The following is a 19349-nucleotide window of genomic DNA, read 5'->3' as shown; positions in this document are numbered from 1 at the left end:
AAGGACTAGGCAATGGGGGTTAAGTGACTTGCTCAGGATCACACAGGCATTTAGTCTCTTCATCTGGCTCTGAATCCAGAGTCACTTAGCTGCCCTCAGTTGGATTTTTGGAAAAACTTCAGGCATGAGTTTATGACCACAGTCTCCCCCTTCCCCCAATCTTCTCATTCCTTTTTCCCTTTCTGTTTCAGATCTTCTTTGGAAAAAAGTTTTCCTTAAGGAATATGGGGAAAATATACATACAGCAAGCTAATGTGCATGTGTACACTATTTTGATCTACTTTATGCCTTCCTGATTGGCTGAGTTGAGTAGTCACATGAGATATTTTCTACAAGTTGCTTTGGGTAACTTTTTATTAAATAAAAAAAAAAATTTTCAGTGAACACAAATACATTTTCTCTTCCTCCCTTTTGAAGGAAAAAAAAAACAAAAACAACCAAGTATGGATAGTCAAGCAAAACTAATTCCTGCACTAGCTATGTCCAAAAAAATGTCTTGATCTGTACCTTGAGATTATCACCTCAGTTAGGATGTGGCTGGCATTCTCTCCAGTATTAATGGTTAAATTGGGATTTTTACTAAATAAGAGTTATAAAAAGTGGTCGCCGATTATTATCCCTTAAGTCAGGAAAACTATTAGCAGCTTTTAACAATTTTAATTGGAATATTAGTAAAAAGAGGGAAATGTGGAAGCAAAAGAGATAAAGCAACTACCTAGCCTACCCTAAATGCTGATCTGGTGAAATGAAGCTCACTCCCCGACAGAATTCCCATCTCCATGTGGGAATCCTAGTCACTCACCAGCAAGCCAGGCAGGATCCAGGTAAGTTCCTAGTGGAGAAAAACCCTTGTGGACAAAGCTCACCAAGGCAGCAGCGAACCAAACAAGAAAGTCCCCAACTCCAAGAAGCTCCAAAGCGGAAAGTCAAAGTCCTGAAGCCAAAAACTCCAATCGAAAGGCCCAAAGCTGCAAGTCAAAGTCAAAGTCCAAAAGCCCCAAGGAGCACACTCCAAAGAAGAACTCCAAAGGAGAAGCCTCAATGAGAAGTCCCTTGGACAGGAAATTCAGGACCTTTTATAGTTCTTTTTCCACATCATTTCCTGTCCCTTCCGAACTTTACAGGAACCAGTTTTTCAATTTGCCTAGCACTGCCCTGGGGTTGGGTAGTGGCCTCTGGAATTGTCACCCACTCCAGCAAGTGACTTGTGAACTCTCATACTTAATGACTGGTAAGGTACCAAGTAGGGGTACTTAAGTTTTTGATTAACTTAAAAGTCGCTAATTGATAGAGTTTGATTCACTCTTCACAAACCTCCTTGTGATTCTTTGGGAGATGAGTCTCCCTGATGAATCATTTAACATAACCAGCTTATATTGCACATTCTAAGAGGAAATTACAAAAGTGGGAGATAAGAGGGAAATAAAAGAGAGGGGGCAAAACAAATGTTTGCTAAGCAAACTGACAAAAAAACAATTGGGGGCAGTCCCCTTTGGCATAAGAGTTTACATTCAGAATAAATGTGTTCAACCCCCCTTTAGTTCAATCAGTTACATCCCACAGTTCATTCTGGATCTTCTGATGCAATGTAGGTTTCTTTATAGCACTTTCTCCAAACAGTTCACTTTCTTGATTCAAAGTTAGTGAGCTTCTTTTCCTGAAATTTTTCTCGAAAAATTTTAAGTCTTGGATTTTATGAAAATTATACACGGGTACTCTAGAATCATGGTTGGCTGTTGTGTTGATAAGTTTTCTTAAATGTTAGGTAACTATTTTTTTGAAAAATTTATTTTTAATTCAAAATTTTCAATTTCAATATTTATCAATTTAGAACATTATTTCTTGGTTATAAGAATCATATTCTTTCCCTCCCTTCTCCTCACCCTTTCCCATAGCCGATATGCAATTACACTGGGTATTACATGTGTCCTTGATCAGAACCTATTTCCATGTTGTTGATGTTTGTACTAAGATGATCATTTTGAGTCTACATCCCCAATCATATGCCCATCGACCCATGTGATCAAGCAGTTGTTTTTCTTCTGTGTTTCTGCTCCCACAGTTTTTCCTCCAGATGTAGATAGTGTTCTTTTTCATAGATCCCTCTGAGTTGTTCAGGATCACTGCATTGCCACTAATGGAGAAGTTCATTACATTCTATTGTATGTTAGGTAACCTTAAAGAAAGAATTCCAATAAAAATCATTGAGGAAAAAAATCTATAGGTCAGGGTCCATTTTATACACATTATTTTCAGGAAGTTCTCAGTGCCACGGGAAAGCCTATCATAACAGCAACAATGATAATGATCATAGTAGAAATTTAGGCGTCACTTTTAAGTTTTCAAGCCTAGTCCAAACTTTATCTTGTTTGAACTTCACAATAACTGTTCAAGGTGAACACTATGGTTCTTTTTTTTTTCCAGATGAGGAAAGATCAGAAAAATAAGTGTCTGAAGCAGAACTCAAAATTATAGAAGAGGCCTCATGAGCTAACTCATTCCTAAACAAGAATCCTCCCTATAATATCCCTTGCCTGGAAGACCACCAGGAGTGCAGGAGCCCTTTCTTCACATTCCCAGCACATAGTACAGTTCCTAGCATATAGTAGGTGCTTAATAGATGCTTGTTGAATTTCCATGGGGGGATGGGGGGCCTTCCTATATCCAGAGGCATCCTGTTCCATTTGGGACAGCTTTCATTTTTATGACATTATCCCATTATCAACCCTAAATTTTCAACTCCCACTCATTTTTCCAATTTCTGCCCTTTGGGAGGGCAAACTCAAATCTCTCCCGATTCCAAATTCAGTACTTCCCCCAATACACCAGTGTGCCTAATAGGATGGAGAGAATAGGCTAAATTTACCCAATATGGGAATGGATTTGTGGAGGTGGGTGTGGGTAAGGGAGAAGAGTTGAAGTGTTGGGAGATCAGTGGTGGTATTTGTCAAAGGAGGGGATGGGTGACTATCAGGCCAACACATCAGCATCTGTTAAGCGCATTTAGGGAACATGCCAGGCCAGAGATAGCAGTAACATGCAATACGATTCCATCAGGAATTTCTTCCCCTTAACTCAGTCCCTGCCAAGCAGATGCAGAAGCCCAACATCTCCCTCTCCAAGACCAAGTCCACTACTTATATAGTCAGTATGCCACTATGAGGAACAAAAAGGAACTAGGGGTCTATAAAATATTACCATTGAGTATTGCCTAATAGCCTCTCGCTCATTATTTTTGAGATTCTGGACTTTGGGCTTCATTTAGTTTTTTTTACAGATCAGCTATATGCAATGACTATCCCCCTCCTCTGGGAAGGAAATTTACCCTCCCCCTTTCCGGGGTGACAGCATCTCCTGTTGACTACCTGCACACCCGACCTCAGCCTGAACTTGACCTGGACAGCTAGGGCAGGAGCAGGGGAGCCAGGGGGTTATAAAAAGGGTTAAGCTAAATTAAGTTTGCACTCTGTCTCTGGTGCTCTGCCTACAAACTTCTGGGCTGGGGTCTGCCAGAGGAGACATGTGGAAGTTAGATGAGGGCCCCCTTTCTATCTCTCTCATCTTCTATCTAAATAATTCTAATAAATTGTATTTGAATCTAAGGACCAACTCCTATTTTAATCAAAACACTCCAATTATTTAGCTCTCTTTTTGAAAAGTCTTTGTGTTAATGTGACAGCTTCTAGGCATCCGAATGTTTTATTATTTTCTCCTAAAAAAAACGACCCCCCTCCTCTCTCTCCATACATACATATAAATATGTAAACATATTACTCATGAAGGTTTACTAAAGGGATTTTGATTTGTTTCTTGGCTAATGCTCTGAGGCTAAGTGAATGATCAAGTCATCTGTAGATAGGAGATACCTGTTAGAGAATATTTGTATTTGTATTTTACTTATTTTGACACTTACCTTCCATCTTGGAGTCAATACTATGTATTGGCTCCAAGGCAGAAGAGTGGTAAGGGCTAGGCAATGGGGGTCAAGTGACTTGCCCAGGGTCACACAGCTGGGAAGTGTCTGAGGCCAGATTTGAACCTAGAACCTCCCATCTGTAGGCCTGGATCTCAATTCACTGAGTCACTCAGCTGCCCCCTGAATATTTGTATTTTAATTACTCTTTCCTTCTGATTACAATTGTTAGTATTTCTAGAGACAGTTCCAGAGTCCCCAACCCTAAACAGCTTACATTCTTTGAGACATGTCAAAAATAAATAAATAAAAGGTAATGGAACGTGCAGGAGGGGATCAGGAAAGGTTTCCCATCAAGGATTACAACCAAACAGGTTAGTTAGTTCAGCCAGACCAAAGAGTACATGAAGGGGGAATAAATGTATCACAAAGCTAGAATCAGAGAAATACCTATAAAAGAGTTTGTGTTTGATTCTAAAGGAAATAGGGAAGCACCAGAATTTAGGGAGCAGGACACTGATAAAGTCAGACGTGCACTTTTTAGAATTAGTGCATTGCAGGAAGTCACCCAGCTAGGAAGCAGTTCTTTCCCATGCCTCTTTGCCTTTCCTATGTCCTAAGATACTTTGTGGACTCTTGTTCAATTCTGGCTCTAGTTACTTCTAATGTGTTGCTAATTCCAATATACTTGAAGCCTGTGTTCCTGATTTTAAGAACAGGAGGAATGGGGAGGCAGGGAAGAAAATAGTTTGTCTGAAAAGAAGCTTGGAGTTTTAGTGGACTATAAACTCAATATGAGTCAACTGTGTGAAATCTAGTAATGAGAATAAAACACCCTACTCTGTAGGGTTATTATAGGGATCATATAGAATACTAAAAGTGATCGTGCTTAAATAATATGATCTTATATTTAATTTTCCAAACAAATTACAGAAATCCCAGTTGTCCTCAACCTTTTTTATTTTTTAAAAGAGATCTTGAAAGTCCATTGTACATATTATATATATGTATCATTACTCTCAAATCTTTGTTTTTCTTCCACAGGAAAAATAACAGCAATGCCAGGTTAATAGAGTAGTTAGTAAAAAGTATGCCAAACAGCATATTATAATAAAATTAACAAATAATTCTAAAAAAATCAATTAGCTGAGAGATCTTTGTTGTTCTTAGAATGTTTATCTGATGAAAACAAAAGCTAAAATTTATATAATGCTTTAAAGTTTATATAACATTTTACATTGTTATCTCATTCTATCCTTACAACCCTGAGTAGTAGATGCTATTATTATCCCTGTTTGGAAACCGAGGCTGAGAGATTAAGATACTTGCTATACTATTATAAGTGTATGAGGCTGGATTTGAATTCAGGTCTTACTGACTCCACATCCAGTTCTCACTCCCTACACCATCTCCCACTCTTTCATGTTTTATAAGTCTATGTAATGCTTACAGTTGACTTAAAAGCAGAGAAATTTTGGGATTCACAACACAAAAGGAACACAGAATATCTCATTCATTGTAGACAATTTCAATTTCTCCAGGACTAAAGAACAGTGGTCTGTTAAAGATCAGCCCGTGTATCTTGCAGTCTGCATACCTCTTGAAATGAAAGAAGTGAAGAAAAGCATTATTCATTACTATCTCTTGGTGACTGGGTGAAAAGAAAAACCACAATAAAATCTAGTTAGACCAACTTAATGCCTAAAAAAGATATGTTAAATGAATAAATGCTAATGAGAAGAAAATTGTTCAGATCAATGTGATCTAAGTAAGTCTGGAAGGCAGTTGAAGGAGAGAAAAGAAACTATCTTGCGGTCTGGATTACGTCTGTATGTTTTGCTAGATGTCTTCTGCAGGAGAATAGCAGAGATATTCTTCTGATTCCCATCTTTCAAGTTAATTGTCCAGAGCCGGTGGCCAGTCAACATCAACAGACTGGGAGGAAGAGAAACTAATGTCATTAAAACTGAACCTCATTGTTTTATTTAACGTTTGTTAACAATAAAAACAGAATACAAAAAAATAATACAGCAGGCAAGAAATCTCACTTGAAGAGAGCTGGCAAATGCTACAATTTTACATGACAACTTAAAGGCTGATCTTTTAGGACTATTGCCTTAGACTGGTCTTGAACCAATTATACCTAGCAGCAGAAATATTCTCCTTCTTTAACTGTCACTTCATAAAGAAATGAGAGCTTTGAGTTGGAGGCTGAAAATACCACCTTCAGAAATTAAATTTTAGAAATAAAGAGATTAGTTTAACTCATCTTTTGGTTAATTCCTTTCAAAATTCTTGAGCAGTTTTTTCCCCATCTAAGAAGTGGATTTCTTAGTCCTGGCTGTCTCAAATATTTGATAACATCAAAAATAGTGGACTACTTAAATATTTTGAATCCTTTGGTATCACTAAAGTTGCAAATGCTACTAGCTTTTAAAAAGCAAACTGCATATGTACTTGAAAAACTGATTTGGTGACATGTGTAAAAGATACCTTGGGGCAAGGGACCAGATATGAAATAGTCATTTTTAAAAAGAAACTTTGTTGATTTTAATGGTTCTGTACCAACATGGTCATATGCCAAATGTACTTAACTTTTCTTGCTACTAATAAAAGGGTAGTAATAAGGAATCCAAAGGTACTATATTAAATCTCTGTTTACACTCAACTTGAAAGTGGGGTCTCATGATGAAGTCAAATTTTATTCAGATTTAAGGCAGCTTTGTAAAAAAAGATACTAATAATTTATAGGCCCAAGAAGGGTCTGTCACTTTACCTAGGGGCTGACTTCTATCTTGTAGTGGTCTCCCTTCTTTTTAGGCAATTCACTGACTTTTATCACTTTTCATTTCTCTTTTAAGAATATAAGAGCATATGAGTACACACACACACACACACACACACACACACACACATATTCTTACTTTCCTCCCTTCCTATTATGAAGTTACTATTGAAACCTAATTATTTAAAAGAAAAAGTTTTCCTACAATTTATTTCAGTTTTGTTATATATAGTGTGTTTAAAGGCCTGGCTGACAAAGTTCTCTGCAGCTATTGAAGAACTTAGGTCAGAAAGTATGTTTGGGATTTTCTGTTAAGAGAAGTTCTAGCTAACCCTGGATAACACGGATCAGATACAATCAACACCTTGTTGACATCCCTTAATGTCATTAACAGCCACTAGCCAGGGTCTTTTAAAGGGATCAACTGTGCAAGAAAATTATCCACTAAGAGGCCATAGTAATCACTGGATTCTGTCTCACACTATATTGTCAGTACTATGTAATACCAAAACACATTTTCCTGATTTTTCCCATCAGCATAATGGTGCCATCAATCAGAATTTTCAACTCCCCATCTCATCTGTCCCCACTTGAACTGAATTCTACATCTCTAAATACAAAAGTGGGGGAAGCCATAGATACATTTTTATAAAATGTAAGCTCTTTGGGCTTTGAGCAAATTAATTTCCTTTTCCATTTTGGTTCTCCTTCCTGGCTTTGAGTTTAGATCTGATACTGGGAAGAAGAACATCTAAATGAGAATCCAAAGTCTATATTTTTGCCAGAATTCAGACACTTTACTGGAGATGGCATTTTTGGCTGCCAACTACATGTCTGACTATCTTACAGATCAGTGGAGTCTTTTTCCAATCCTTTGAAAGTCCCAGGCTTAATGTTTTAATAGTTCTCACACAAGGAAGGATTTTCTTGGCTAATTTCAATAAGAGATTCATGATAAACAATTTACCTCTACATCCAACTCCAGAATATCAGCTGTTCCATTCATCAGGGAACCGATATTTGGCTTGGTTCTCCCAAAGTCTCCATGCACGAACTCTTTAATATAGCTGGGTTTTTACTTGAGGAACAATGAGTATGGTCATGTGATACAAGTTGTTTGGTGAGATTCAACAGGGGAAAAGGAAATGATAAACACAAAAGCAGAAATACTATAAAAGAAAATCAGTTTCTAAACTATGTTACTTGATGCATGTCTTACAAAATAAGCTATAGAAAACCAGCCCCAAGACCTGGCAAGCCAGCTGCTAAATAAAGGGGCTTCCTGTGAACTAAATCAACTTCTTTCCAGGCAAAGTCTCATCATACTTGTGGGTATGATTTTTTTTTTCCTAACATACCTTCCTAGTAACAAAATCAATCAACTCATCTTTTTTGGTCCTGAAGGGTCAACAATGATAGCAGGACAATTTCTTTCAGGCAGTGGATTCTGACAGAGCTTCATGTGCCTAGAAAGATTCTGCAAGAAACTTACTCATGAGTTGGGCTGGGTAGGCCATGTCCCTGCAAAATGTACATTTATGCACATAAACAAAAGGGAAAGGAGATAATAGGGAAGATAACACTTCAGAATGAATGGAAACCATGTAGAAGTGGCCCTTTGTTAGTCTATGCATCGGAATGATATAATCTGGGCTAGAAGGTTCCCCAGAGATCTTTGAGTCCAACTACACCAGAAGAAGGAATCTTCTCTACAACCTTGCTAAAGAAAAGTCATCAAGGCCATATCTGAAAGCTTCTAGTAAAAAGAATCTCCTGTAATCTGTCACTGCAGATTCTATCCATAGTTTTTACTTTTGGTCTTTTGTCCCAAGAAAACAAATCTAATATGTCTTCTACAATCTGTATTCTTCAGATACCAATCTACCATGTCCACTTCCCCAAGTTTATTCTTCTTTGGGATAAACACCTTCAATTGAACCTTTTATCACCATCTTCCTGACCATGCTCCTGACCATCCTCTGACAATGTCCTTGTCTTGAACAGAATACAGTTTTCCAGACAGAATCTGGTAGATAGACTATAGGAGGCCTTATGCCCCTCTTATTCTGGCCCCTATACTTTTATTGTAATAGTCAGAGGTTATATTAGGTTTAAAAACAAAGCAAAATAAAAAAAAAAACCCTACCTTCTGTCTTAAGAATCAATACTATATATTGGTTCCAAGGTAGATGAGTACTAAGAGCTAGGTGATGGGGGTAAGTGACTTGCCCAGGGTCACACAGCTAGAAAGTGTCTGAGGCCAGACTTTTACTTAGTCTCTCCTGTGTCCAGGCCTGGCACACCATCCATTGAGCCATCTCACTACCCTATGTTAGCTTATTTCAGTGCATATCTTATTCTTGATTTATACAGTTTATAATACAATGAATCCCTAGGGCTTTTCCACGGTCTCTCGGCTAGTGCCATCTCTTCCAAAGTGGTCAGCTTAGTTTTTGAACCTAGGAAAGCACTTTAAATTTACCCCTATTAAGCGTTTTTATTAAACTTGTTAATGTGGGTCCATTGTTCCAACTTAAGATATTCTTGGATCCCAATGCTGTAATTCAAAGAGTTCCCTATTCCTCAAGTCAATTCAATAAGCATTTATTGAGCATTTACTATGTACCTGTTACTGGGCTAAATGTTAGGAATAAGGAAAGGCAAAAAACAGTCCCTGCCTTCAAGGAGCTCAGTGGGAGATAACAGGCAAACAGTTGTGTATATACAGGATAAACAAGAGATAATCCCAGAGAGGCAGGCACTAAGGAGGGCTGGGAAAGGCTTCTTGCAGAGGTTGAGCCTTTAGTCGAGACCTGAAGGAAGCCAGAGAAGCTGAAGAGCCGAGGAAGGAAAGCATTCAAGGCATGTGGGTCAGCCAGTGAAAAAGCACAGTTGGGAGATCAGGCCAGGGGGATACAGAGTAATGGAGGAGAGTAAGGGAGTAAGAGGGAAAGACTTCTGGAAGGCTAGGAAGGCTATGCTACTTATAAACTATATCCAAGCTATTGATAAAATTGTTGAGCAGAAGAGGGCAATGACAGATGCTTAGAGCACACCACTAAGGCCACCCCTCCAGATAAACACTATTCCATTAATTACTATTCTTTGGATCAGGTTATTCAACAAGGTCTAAACCCCTCTATTGTCTAGCACACTTTCTCATCTTGTCCATAAGGATATTGTGAAGGGCTCAGTATATCAGGATTTCAGTAAGCCATTTGAAAACATCTAAAGAATTCCCATAATCTGCCCATCTACTAACAGTGTCAGAAAAGGAAATGAAGTTATTATGGTGTGACTGGTCCTTGATGAACCCAGGCTAATTCACAGTAATCCTTTGATTGTATGATCACTATTTTCCTATGTGCTCACTAAGTCCTTTACCTAAAAATGCTTACTATAAACTGAGCATTACTTGTAAAATGTTGTCTCCAGATGTGATAAAGTCGTAGTCTTTATGGAGAAGAAATATACCTCTTTTGCCTTTTTTTTTTTAAGGCTAGCAGTAGTGTCTTTATTTCCTCTAGTTTTATTCTTCACCTTCTTTAGGACTGCCTCTCCTGTTGGATAATGTGTGGAGTGATGGACAGTCAAGACCCACAGAAGAGTTCAAAAGGCTTAGGTACAACTTCAGTAAAGAGGGAACCAAGATTCTAGTAAAAGTGACCTTTTAGAGATAGAGTGCCAGGCCTAGTCCCCACCCTACTCCCCAGATCGAGTGCTCCTCCCAGTGACCACATGCTGTGTCCCTCCCCCCACCAAGTACTGGGCATTCCACCCCCACCCCCCGCCTCACCCCTTTACCCCATACAGGGGAGGGAGGAAGCTCTTCCACTGGACTGCTGGGTAGAGGGACGGGTGAAGGGAGGAATGTCCTCAGCAAGTGTAGAGAGGGGGAGGGGTCCAGAGAGTCATCATACTCACGTTGTCTGACATGGTCACACGTGGGTGCCAGAGTTGCAAGGGGACCTTCTGGAAAGATGAGGCATCCACTGAAACCCCTCTGTGTGACTCCTCCCACTAACTTTCCTTACTACTGACTAGGATTGTTTTCTCTCCCCAGTTACAGAAGTAATATTAGAGCAAATATTCACAGGATTTATACATATGCCCACTTTTATCCCCCTAGAATAATACCCCAAAGATCATATTCACAGAATTAAAACCTAAAGATCATTACCCACTACCCCCTCCTTTCTCCTTTAGGAGAGGCAAATTCAGATGCCCCACACCCACTGCAAGCCAAACACACAGGCACATCAATCACTCCCTTGCTATGACACACTTCATTGAATCTGTTTGTGTACAATAACCAGGCAACATTGTTAAGGTGCCTTAATAAAACAGAGAAACATGTAACTTGGAAATAGAGAATGTTACTGATTTTGGTCTGTCTTAAATTACCTTTAACGCCATACCTAGCTGCGAAATGTTTTGTTACCCATATGATTGATTGTGAAAGCTAATCAAAGATAACAATGATCCTCTTAGCTGGTCATCCCACAGGTCAGGGGGAACTGACCCACTGGTTACCCTGTTTATATCATTTATCTCTATCACAAACTTTTCTGTTGTAGCAACATGGTATATGATCATAGAATGTTGATTAAGCAATTTGTTAATGTGTGACATATCCAATTGTCAATAGATCATGTATGTTGAAAAATGATTGTATGCCAAAAAAGCATGTACTCACTGAAGCTATATAATAAACACAAGCTCTGTGCCTAGTGGAACAGCTTGGTGATGCCTGAGCACAAAGGTCTGAGCACTAAGTCGTTTCCCATCTCATCATTTGTCTAAATAGTCATACCTAACCAGAAGGGACCTTTGGTTTTGAGAGACTGCTGGATGGGCTTTCAATAGAGGGGAGTGGCCTGAGCACTCTGCTCCCCTCCAGCTCTGCTGCCTGTGAGCTGTCCACCTTACCCCCTATGCTCTCCCATTGGCTTCTGGGCAGAGAAGCAGCTCCGTCCAATTCCCTCTGCCTTTCTAGTAATGAACTCTGGGAGGGTGGGAGGGGTGTGTGTGTGGTCACATGCCTACAGAGCATGCTCTGTGTGTCATCTTTGATACCTGTGCCATAGGTTCACTATCACTGTTCTAGTTCATACTTGTAGCAAAGGTGTGTTCATGGGTTAGAATGATTTGTAAATTCATAAACCACTATTTTCTATCCTTTTTCATTAATTACTTAACTTACTCTGCTATTTGGAATAATCTAGTAGTGGATTGGGCCAAAGTGAAAAGGCTTCAATTTTGGACCTACCCAAGCAAAGAACTCATAGAATGTTCAAGCTGGAAAGGATTTTAAAGATCATCTGTCTAAGTCCATTCTCAGAGGGTCTGGGAATATGAATATAATAAAAGAGAATAACTAGTTAATAAAACTAGAAAATTCCTTATCATATCCAAAATGAAAAGGACCCTAGTGGTGGAATCTCAGAGAGCATAAAGGATAAACTGAGATGACAGGAGTCTGGCCCTATGCAACAAGATGCAGCTGAGATCAAGATTTAGAGGCAAAGACCAAAATATTTCTATAAGGAAAGAAGTTTAGAATCACCCTATTTTCAAAATATTTTTGAATATTTTGTATTTTGGTACTCCACCACTTTGCCTATTGATAGTCTATCAATTTAGTAATTTGAATCCAAAGCAAATGTTAATCTTAAAAAAAAAAAAAGGAGGGACCTCTTAAGTCCTTGTTTAAAATAGAGGATAACTAATCTCTGATTAACATCACAATATAAACTAGTATGCCATTCTTTTAAAACCTAAATTATTTTAGAAATTTATATATTAGATATTATTAAATCCTAAAAGAATATCAACTTCAGTTCTGAAACTCTTACTTTAATTCCCAATATAATGTACTTATTATTATATCTCTACTCAAAACCCAGGAAATAGCATAGTATGGCTTAAAGAACTGAGGAAATGAGGACAGCTAGATAGCTTAAGTGGATAGTAAGCCAAGCCCAGAGATGGGAAGTCCTGGGTTTAAATCTGTCTTTAGACACTTTCTAGTGTGACTCTGGGGAAGTTACTTCACGTCCACTGCCTAGCCCTTACCTCTCTTCTCCCTTAAAACAAATATACAGTATTGATTCTACAATGGAAGGTAAGGGTTGAAGAAAAAAAAAAACTAATGCAGCTAAGGACCTTTTTTGTAACATCACATATACAAAATTAGATCCCCTTGGCTTTTAGCTTCAATTGCTAAACACAAAGAAAAATTATTATGCAAAAGTGTTATTCATCTTGGAACAAGTTTTAAAAATACTCAAAGAACTAAAAGTATGACCATGGATATGTGATTTTTTTGTAGAAAAAGGATTTCTGCAACTTAACCCAAAGCTCAACCAATGAGTATTTATGATTACTATTGAAACAAAGAGCTAGTTATTTTAATTATAAGAAATGAATATAACTTTGAAAATAAGGTCTGGCAATTTTGGTTGAAAATGGCAATGTGGACATTTGGAGCAGGGGCAGGTAGATGAGGAGGTAAAAATACCATTCTTTAACATGCCTTCCCACAATACCTCCCATCTCCAAGTAAATGCTTTTGCCAGAATAGTGCTATTTATATCAATATTATCTTGGTTCAAACACTTGGCACATTAAAAATGAAAGGATACGTTCCTGCTTGAGTCTTCAAATGGAGACGAAAATGATGCTCATCTATATAGTGTGTTTTCACAGTGTGAATGATACGAGTTCTTATGGCTAAAGGTCTTCGGTGAAGAACTCGAAGTGGTGTTTTCTGGTTGATCGGTAAATCCTGAAGAAGTAAATAATAATACACTTTTACTGTGCTTTAAAGATTACGAAACACTTTCCTTATATGAAGGTAGAGAGGTAGTATGAGAATTATCTCAATTTTATAGACAAAAAAAGAAATATTTGGGAATTTTGGAGTTAGGGCTGGCTCCAGACAAAACCCTAGAGTAGTTCACATCTCTTTTGTCCTGTGTTACTTCACTCCATATCCTTAATCTACAAGAAGCATGGGTTCTATTACTCTACAGAGAGACTGCTGTCCTTGGACTTTAAATACCCATTAGTGAAGCATTGTCCTCATTATCACTGAAACTTTTTTGGTCCAATGAATTAGCCATAGAATGGACAGACACTGAAGGTTAGGTGACCTGCCTCAGGTTATGTAAAACTGTCAGAGGCAGGTCTTCATGAATTCTTCCTGACTATAGGCCAAACCCAATTATTCAGAATGCTAAGTTATCTTTTCCCACTGAAACTTACTGGTCCTAAATTTCATACTGTAAGGATAATTTTAGTGTCTTGACTTAAAAAATAATTGGTTGCCAGGGATGATTCCCAAATAATAAAATACCCAAGTCAGCTGGGAATTATGGAGATTTAAATTAATAAAGAGAGAAAGAATTAAGGAAAGGAGAGAGGGAGAGAGGAAGAGAGAGCAAGGGAGAGAGAAGGAGAGAAGGAGAGAAGGAGAGAGAGAGAGAGAGAGAGAGAGAGAGAGAGAGAGAGAGAGAGAGAGAGAGAGAGAGAGAGAGAGAGAGAGAGAGAGAGAGAGAGAGAGAGAGAGAGAGAGAGAGAGAGAGAGAGAGAGAGAGAGAGAGAGAGAGAGAGAGAGAGAGAGAGAGAGAGAGAGAGAGACACAAAATGAATTTAAACTGCTCTGGCTCAGGCTGAGCCAGGGGTAGCCTTCCTGAGTCTAAAGGAAAGTGAGTCAGTCTTATTACTCACCTTGAAACTGTCTCCAAGGAAGCTCCAGTCCTCCACTGAACTCAATCTCCTGAGTTGAATTCAGAACTGAATTCCACACCAAACTGAATTTTTGCCTGAACTGACTTTTTACCCCTCCTTTTAAAGAAATTTTCTCTTATGTCACCTTCCCTAAATTTTCACACCTACCAATCACAGTAGACACGTTTTTTCCCAGGACTGCCCATTCTTAGTTCTCACCTTCTATGGTTAGATTATATCTTCTGAGGCACTTCACACTTCTTTGTTAAGCTTACCTTTTGTGAGTCACTTGACCTTTTTGTGATTAATTTAACCTTTACAGGCATTTAACACCTTTTTGTATTAGATCTAAAAATAGACCTAGTTTAAGTTCTAGCTTCACTATAAGGTATGAGTTAAGTACCTTCATTGTTCAATCAGGAGTTTACAACTTTATCTTCACCTAAAGTATGTCTAAGTATGGGTGGAGTAATGTAAAGTTCCCAAGACATTCCTAATCCTGTTAGACCAAGTATCTACATTGTTACAGTAAGGAAATAACTAAATCAAATCTTCTAAAGTACAGTCTGAGTAGTTTTTAAGATTCACAATACCCTTAAAATCAAGCCCTTAAACATTTCTAAGGTGACATTTATCTTATCTGATGGATGTCATACTTCCTTCCTCATTCCTTTTGAAGGAAAACATTCCAGAAAAAAGGTTCCTCCTTATGGGGCTAACCAAAAGTCTGCTTCTAATGTTGAACATTTTGGGATATATAGGTGGGGTGAGGAATGAGGCATAGACTTTTTACTAGAAAGGGTATCATAGTACTCTTCAAGTCATACTGTGAAGCAGCTCTCTATTCCAACTCATATGAAGTACATTTCAAAACTATATCACATATGCTTCTCCTCTGGATAGATATTTTGTTGTCCGAAACAACAGATTGAATTTTGGGTCTTGTATTTTCTTATGGCCCTAAACACATCCTTCTACTTCCTTATTTCAAATAAGAGTGCTATTGTCTCACTTAGGAAGAACCCTAAAATCAATAAATATTTGCCATATCATTTTAGAAATGAAAAATGCTAAATTTATGGGAAACATCATGGATCAAATCCTTACTCTTCAGAACTTGTGAAAATTTGGAAAGGGTAAAGTTTGCTTAAACTTACCAATGAAAAAGGACTTTACTAAGGAAATTATTAGCACTGTAAGGTTTTGGTGAGGCTGCCTGGGGACTTTAAATTCATAAAAAAATATTTCTCAACTGAAAAAAATCCTAGAGATCATCTATTTTTTTCTCATTTTACAAATGGGAAACATAGGCCTATAGCGATAAAGTAACCTGCACAAGGTCATTCTTTAAAACAATACCAACTATCTTCTTATTAAGAAGACCATCTTCAAGTATCTAAATGATATTACTTATACACAAGTTATGTAACTGAAAAATAAACATATATCATACTGTTTAAGTTAGGGAACATTACTAGCCTAGTTCAAAGTTCTTATTACACTTTTTGAAAAATTATGCAGGAGGCAGCTAGGTAGCTCAGTGGATTGAGTCAGGCCCAAAGATAGAGGTCCTAGGTTCAAACCTGGACTCAGACAATTCCCAGCTGTGTGACCCTGGGCAAGTCACTTGACCCCCATTGCCTAGCCTTTACCACTCTTCTGCCTTGGAGCCAATATACAGTATTGACTCCAAGACGGAAGGTAAAGGGTTAAAAAAAATAATTCTGCAATTCAGAATTTTCACTAGTCATCTCCTCAGTTTAAATTGCTGAGTTTTCCTACATATCTTAGAATACCAGGAAATGAAGAGCATTGCTACAACTGAGTGCTTATATCTTTAAAAATAGATTTTAAACAGAAACACAACAATCTTCAAATGTCCCTAGTTTCTTGTTGGTACAACTCCTTCTGGAAATAGAACCACTGTTTCAGGAAGTGCCCAAGGCCATACTCAGAAAAGAAAGATTTATATCCTATCTCAACTGAATCAAGGTCTGCCCAATTGCAAAGTAGAACCAGTTCCAACACTACCATACTTGAAGGAAAGCATTTGCTTCAGAAAGGTTAGTCATTTCTGAGGCATTTTGGGAGGTGTCCATGAAAACAACTTTAAAAAACAAAATCAAAATATTCAATTGGCCATTAGAGATTACACAGAAGTACAGCATTAGTCAATCAACAGCACTTATTAATTACCCATCATATGCCTGAACCCAGGTAGGTGTGCTGGGGATACAAAGACACAAATGAAAGAGTCCTGGCCCTCAAAGAGCAGACATTTCTACATGTGCACACACGCATGCATGCATGCCACATGTGATCATTTTGGGGATGATATGCTAACAGAGGAAATCAGGAATGAGTTCATATAGGAAGTGGCACACAAGCAGAGTTTTGAAGGAAATAAGGAAATCTAAGATGCAGAAGCAATAAAAAAGGCATGGGGTCAGCCAGTGGATCAAGAGGAAGAAGACACAATCTAGATCACAGAGTGTTGTGAAGGGGCAGAATATATAAAGCTAGAAAAAGTAAGTTGAGGCTAGGTGTTTAACAACTTTAAACACACACAAAAAAAGGTTTATATTTCATCCTAGAGGCAATGGGGAGCCACTGGAGTTTTAGGAAGTGACATGGTTAGACCAATGTTTTAGGAAAATCACCTTAGCAGTTATGTTGGGAGAGCAGTCAGAAGACAAGAGTGCAAACATCAGGTGATGAGACACTGAACTAAAGTAGAAGATGTAGAGAGAAGGCCTTGGACAGCTGTAAGAGATGTTTGTTGTAGAACTGGAAATAATAAAGATATGACAACTGATTGGACGGGTGAGAATGGAGTCAAGGATGACACCAGATTTTGAACCCAGGTGGCAGAAGAATGGTGGTACTTTTAACAGAAATAGGGAAGTTTAGATAAGGAGAGAGTGGGGGTGGGAATTGAAGAGAAGGATGATAATGAGTTATGGACTTGTTAAGTTTGAAATGCCTTCAGTATTTGAAATGCCAAATAGACAGATGTAAATTAGAGTCTGGAGATCTGGAAAGAAATTAGGACTAAATGTAAAGATTTGGGAAATCATTCCCATAGAGATGATAGGTCTCCTGAAAATGCCTGCCTCTTTCTCCCTTTACTTCCTGTGACTTACAATATCTCTAGAATTTTGCAGAAGTAGACTACTGGCATTGTTCTACCCATCTCCTCTTACTTTATTGAAGTAACACACATAATTTATTTATTCCTCTTTCACACTGTATTCCCCTAGCAGATTGAAGAGAATGACTATTTTTGGTTTTTCTTTCTGAATCTTGTAAGGAATATAAGATGAAGAGGCAACAAATTTAATTTGCCACTACTCTGAAATTCTGCTGATTTTTCTAACATTTCATTTTTGCAAAAATATTCCTTTCCAATTGTTTCCCTTGTAATGCTGTAGAAACAGTATTTTTCCCATTCAAACTTTGAAGGCTTTTAAAAATAAAAGTACATTTCCCCATGATTATCAGACAGATTTGTACATCTGTGAAGGGTTTCAAAATTTACTAGAAATCCAGAAAATGTCTGTAAATTTATTTCACTCTAAATTACCAAGAGGCTGAAACATTCAAAATGTGCCCAACTGCTTACATTTGTCCTTAGAGAGATGTTTCATTTCACATTAACAGTGATCTTTCTCTTCTCAAAAATTTTTATATCTCTTTCCGTACATCCTGACTTTAGAAATTCATAGATGCAGAAGTAGAAAAATCCTCAGAGATAATGTAATCTAACCCTCTCACTGTGTAGATAATTTCAGTTCTGCCTAGGTTCATGTTCACACAAAATTTAAACTTCATTTTCCACCAGAAATCACAGAACTTTACAAATAACATAAGCTTAATAAATGTTTGTTGAACCTGAGAATTTATTTTTCTGTTACTCACTTTCCATTACTTGTTCTTATAAAATTCTGTGTTTTGTCTATTTGAGTCTCAGTAAGAATGCTCAAAGAAATCCAATGAGAAAAATAAATTTCACCCAAAAAACCTTTGAGGAATAAGTAGATTAGCACTATTCATATTGAAGTATTCTGATCAAGCTTTCAGAGGCTTCTAGGGGAGCATGGCTGTCTACACTTCGAAATAGCAGTACTATAAGGGAATCTTTTTTTTTTTTTTACTAATAAAAAGGGGGTGAGGTGGAGTTGTAATTCCAAGTGGTAATGGCATTTATAACTAGACAGACAAGTCCTCTTAAAGTGCCTGGCACAAAACTCCTTGAAGGATTGACTGACTGGATAGAAATTTAGAAATCTCTCTAATCTCTTATCGTTGAAAGTATTTTCACTTTTACTAACGTCATGCAGAAACTCAGAGCAACAAAATGCAATAGTCTTTTGTGAATCATAAAATAATGAAAAAAAATCCAAATAAACTACCTTCAAATCATCTAGGAATTCAATGTCCTTCTTCTGTATTGCTTTATCTATCCATACTAACGCACTATAAGTCTTAGTCTTTTCTTCTTCACCTTCTTTCATATGTCCTATTGCTTCTCTAAACAAAATAAATAAAAACAGTGTTACCAATACATAAAAGATACAAGGTAGTCCAGCCCAAATAATTTTTCTAAAAAGATCTTTATTCCCCACCTGGTAACAAGCTGCAAGTCTCGCACTTGGATTTTGTCTGAGGAGATGTTGATTTTCTGAATAATGGAAGTCAAAAATAAGAAGCAAGCAATCCCAGTAGAGAACTAGAGACAAAATATTTCTATGTTGCTGGTGCATTTACCTGCTGCAGTTCTTTAATGTCTTGTGAAGTAAATTGGACTCTATGAGGATTCACCAGTTCAATTGCAAATGGCCTTCCTGGCAACAAAAAAATAATCATGTGATTGGAGTTAAATGCAACAGGTCCGGCAGCTATTAAAAAACAGGCCAAGTT

At 37.7% G+C, this 19349-nt stretch overlaps 1 protein-coding gene across 4 annotated transcripts in view; it reads right to left on the bottom strand.

Moving 5' to 3' along the window:
* Window positions 1–4855: 4855 nt before the first annotated feature.
* Window positions 4856–19349, bottom strand: part of PUS10 (pseudouridine synthase 10) — a 129128-nt gene continuing 114634 nt past the window's right edge. For all 4 annotated transcript variants that reach the window (XM_001375026.4, XM_007476791.3, XM_007476792.3 and 1 more), the window contains 6 exons: window positions 19197–19273; window positions 19055–19110; window positions 18842–18959; window positions 13343–13485; window positions 7666–7765; window positions 4856–5848 (listed from right to left, as the gene is read on the bottom strand). In XM_001375026.4, coding sequence (XP_001375063.1) covers window positions 5810–5848; window positions 7666–7765; window positions 13343–13485; window positions 18842–18959; window positions 19055–19110; window positions 19197–19273 — 533 coding nt within the window. In that variant the 3' untranslated portion in view covers window positions 4856–5809. The remainder of the gene's footprint in view (window positions 5849–7665; window positions 7766–13342; window positions 13486–18841; window positions 18960–19054; window positions 19111–19196; window positions 19274–19349) is intronic.

Source organism: Monodelphis domestica, chromosome 1 (assembly GCF_027887165.1).
Source record: "Monodelphis domestica isolate mMonDom1 chromosome 1, mMonDom1.pri, whole genome shotgun sequence".
NCBI classification, from domain to species: Eukaryota; Metazoa; Chordata; class Mammalia; order Didelphimorphia; family Didelphidae; genus Monodelphis; species Monodelphis domestica.
Note: the sequence above shows the minus strand (reverse complement) of the source record. Positions and strands in the feature narration are given on the sequence as shown.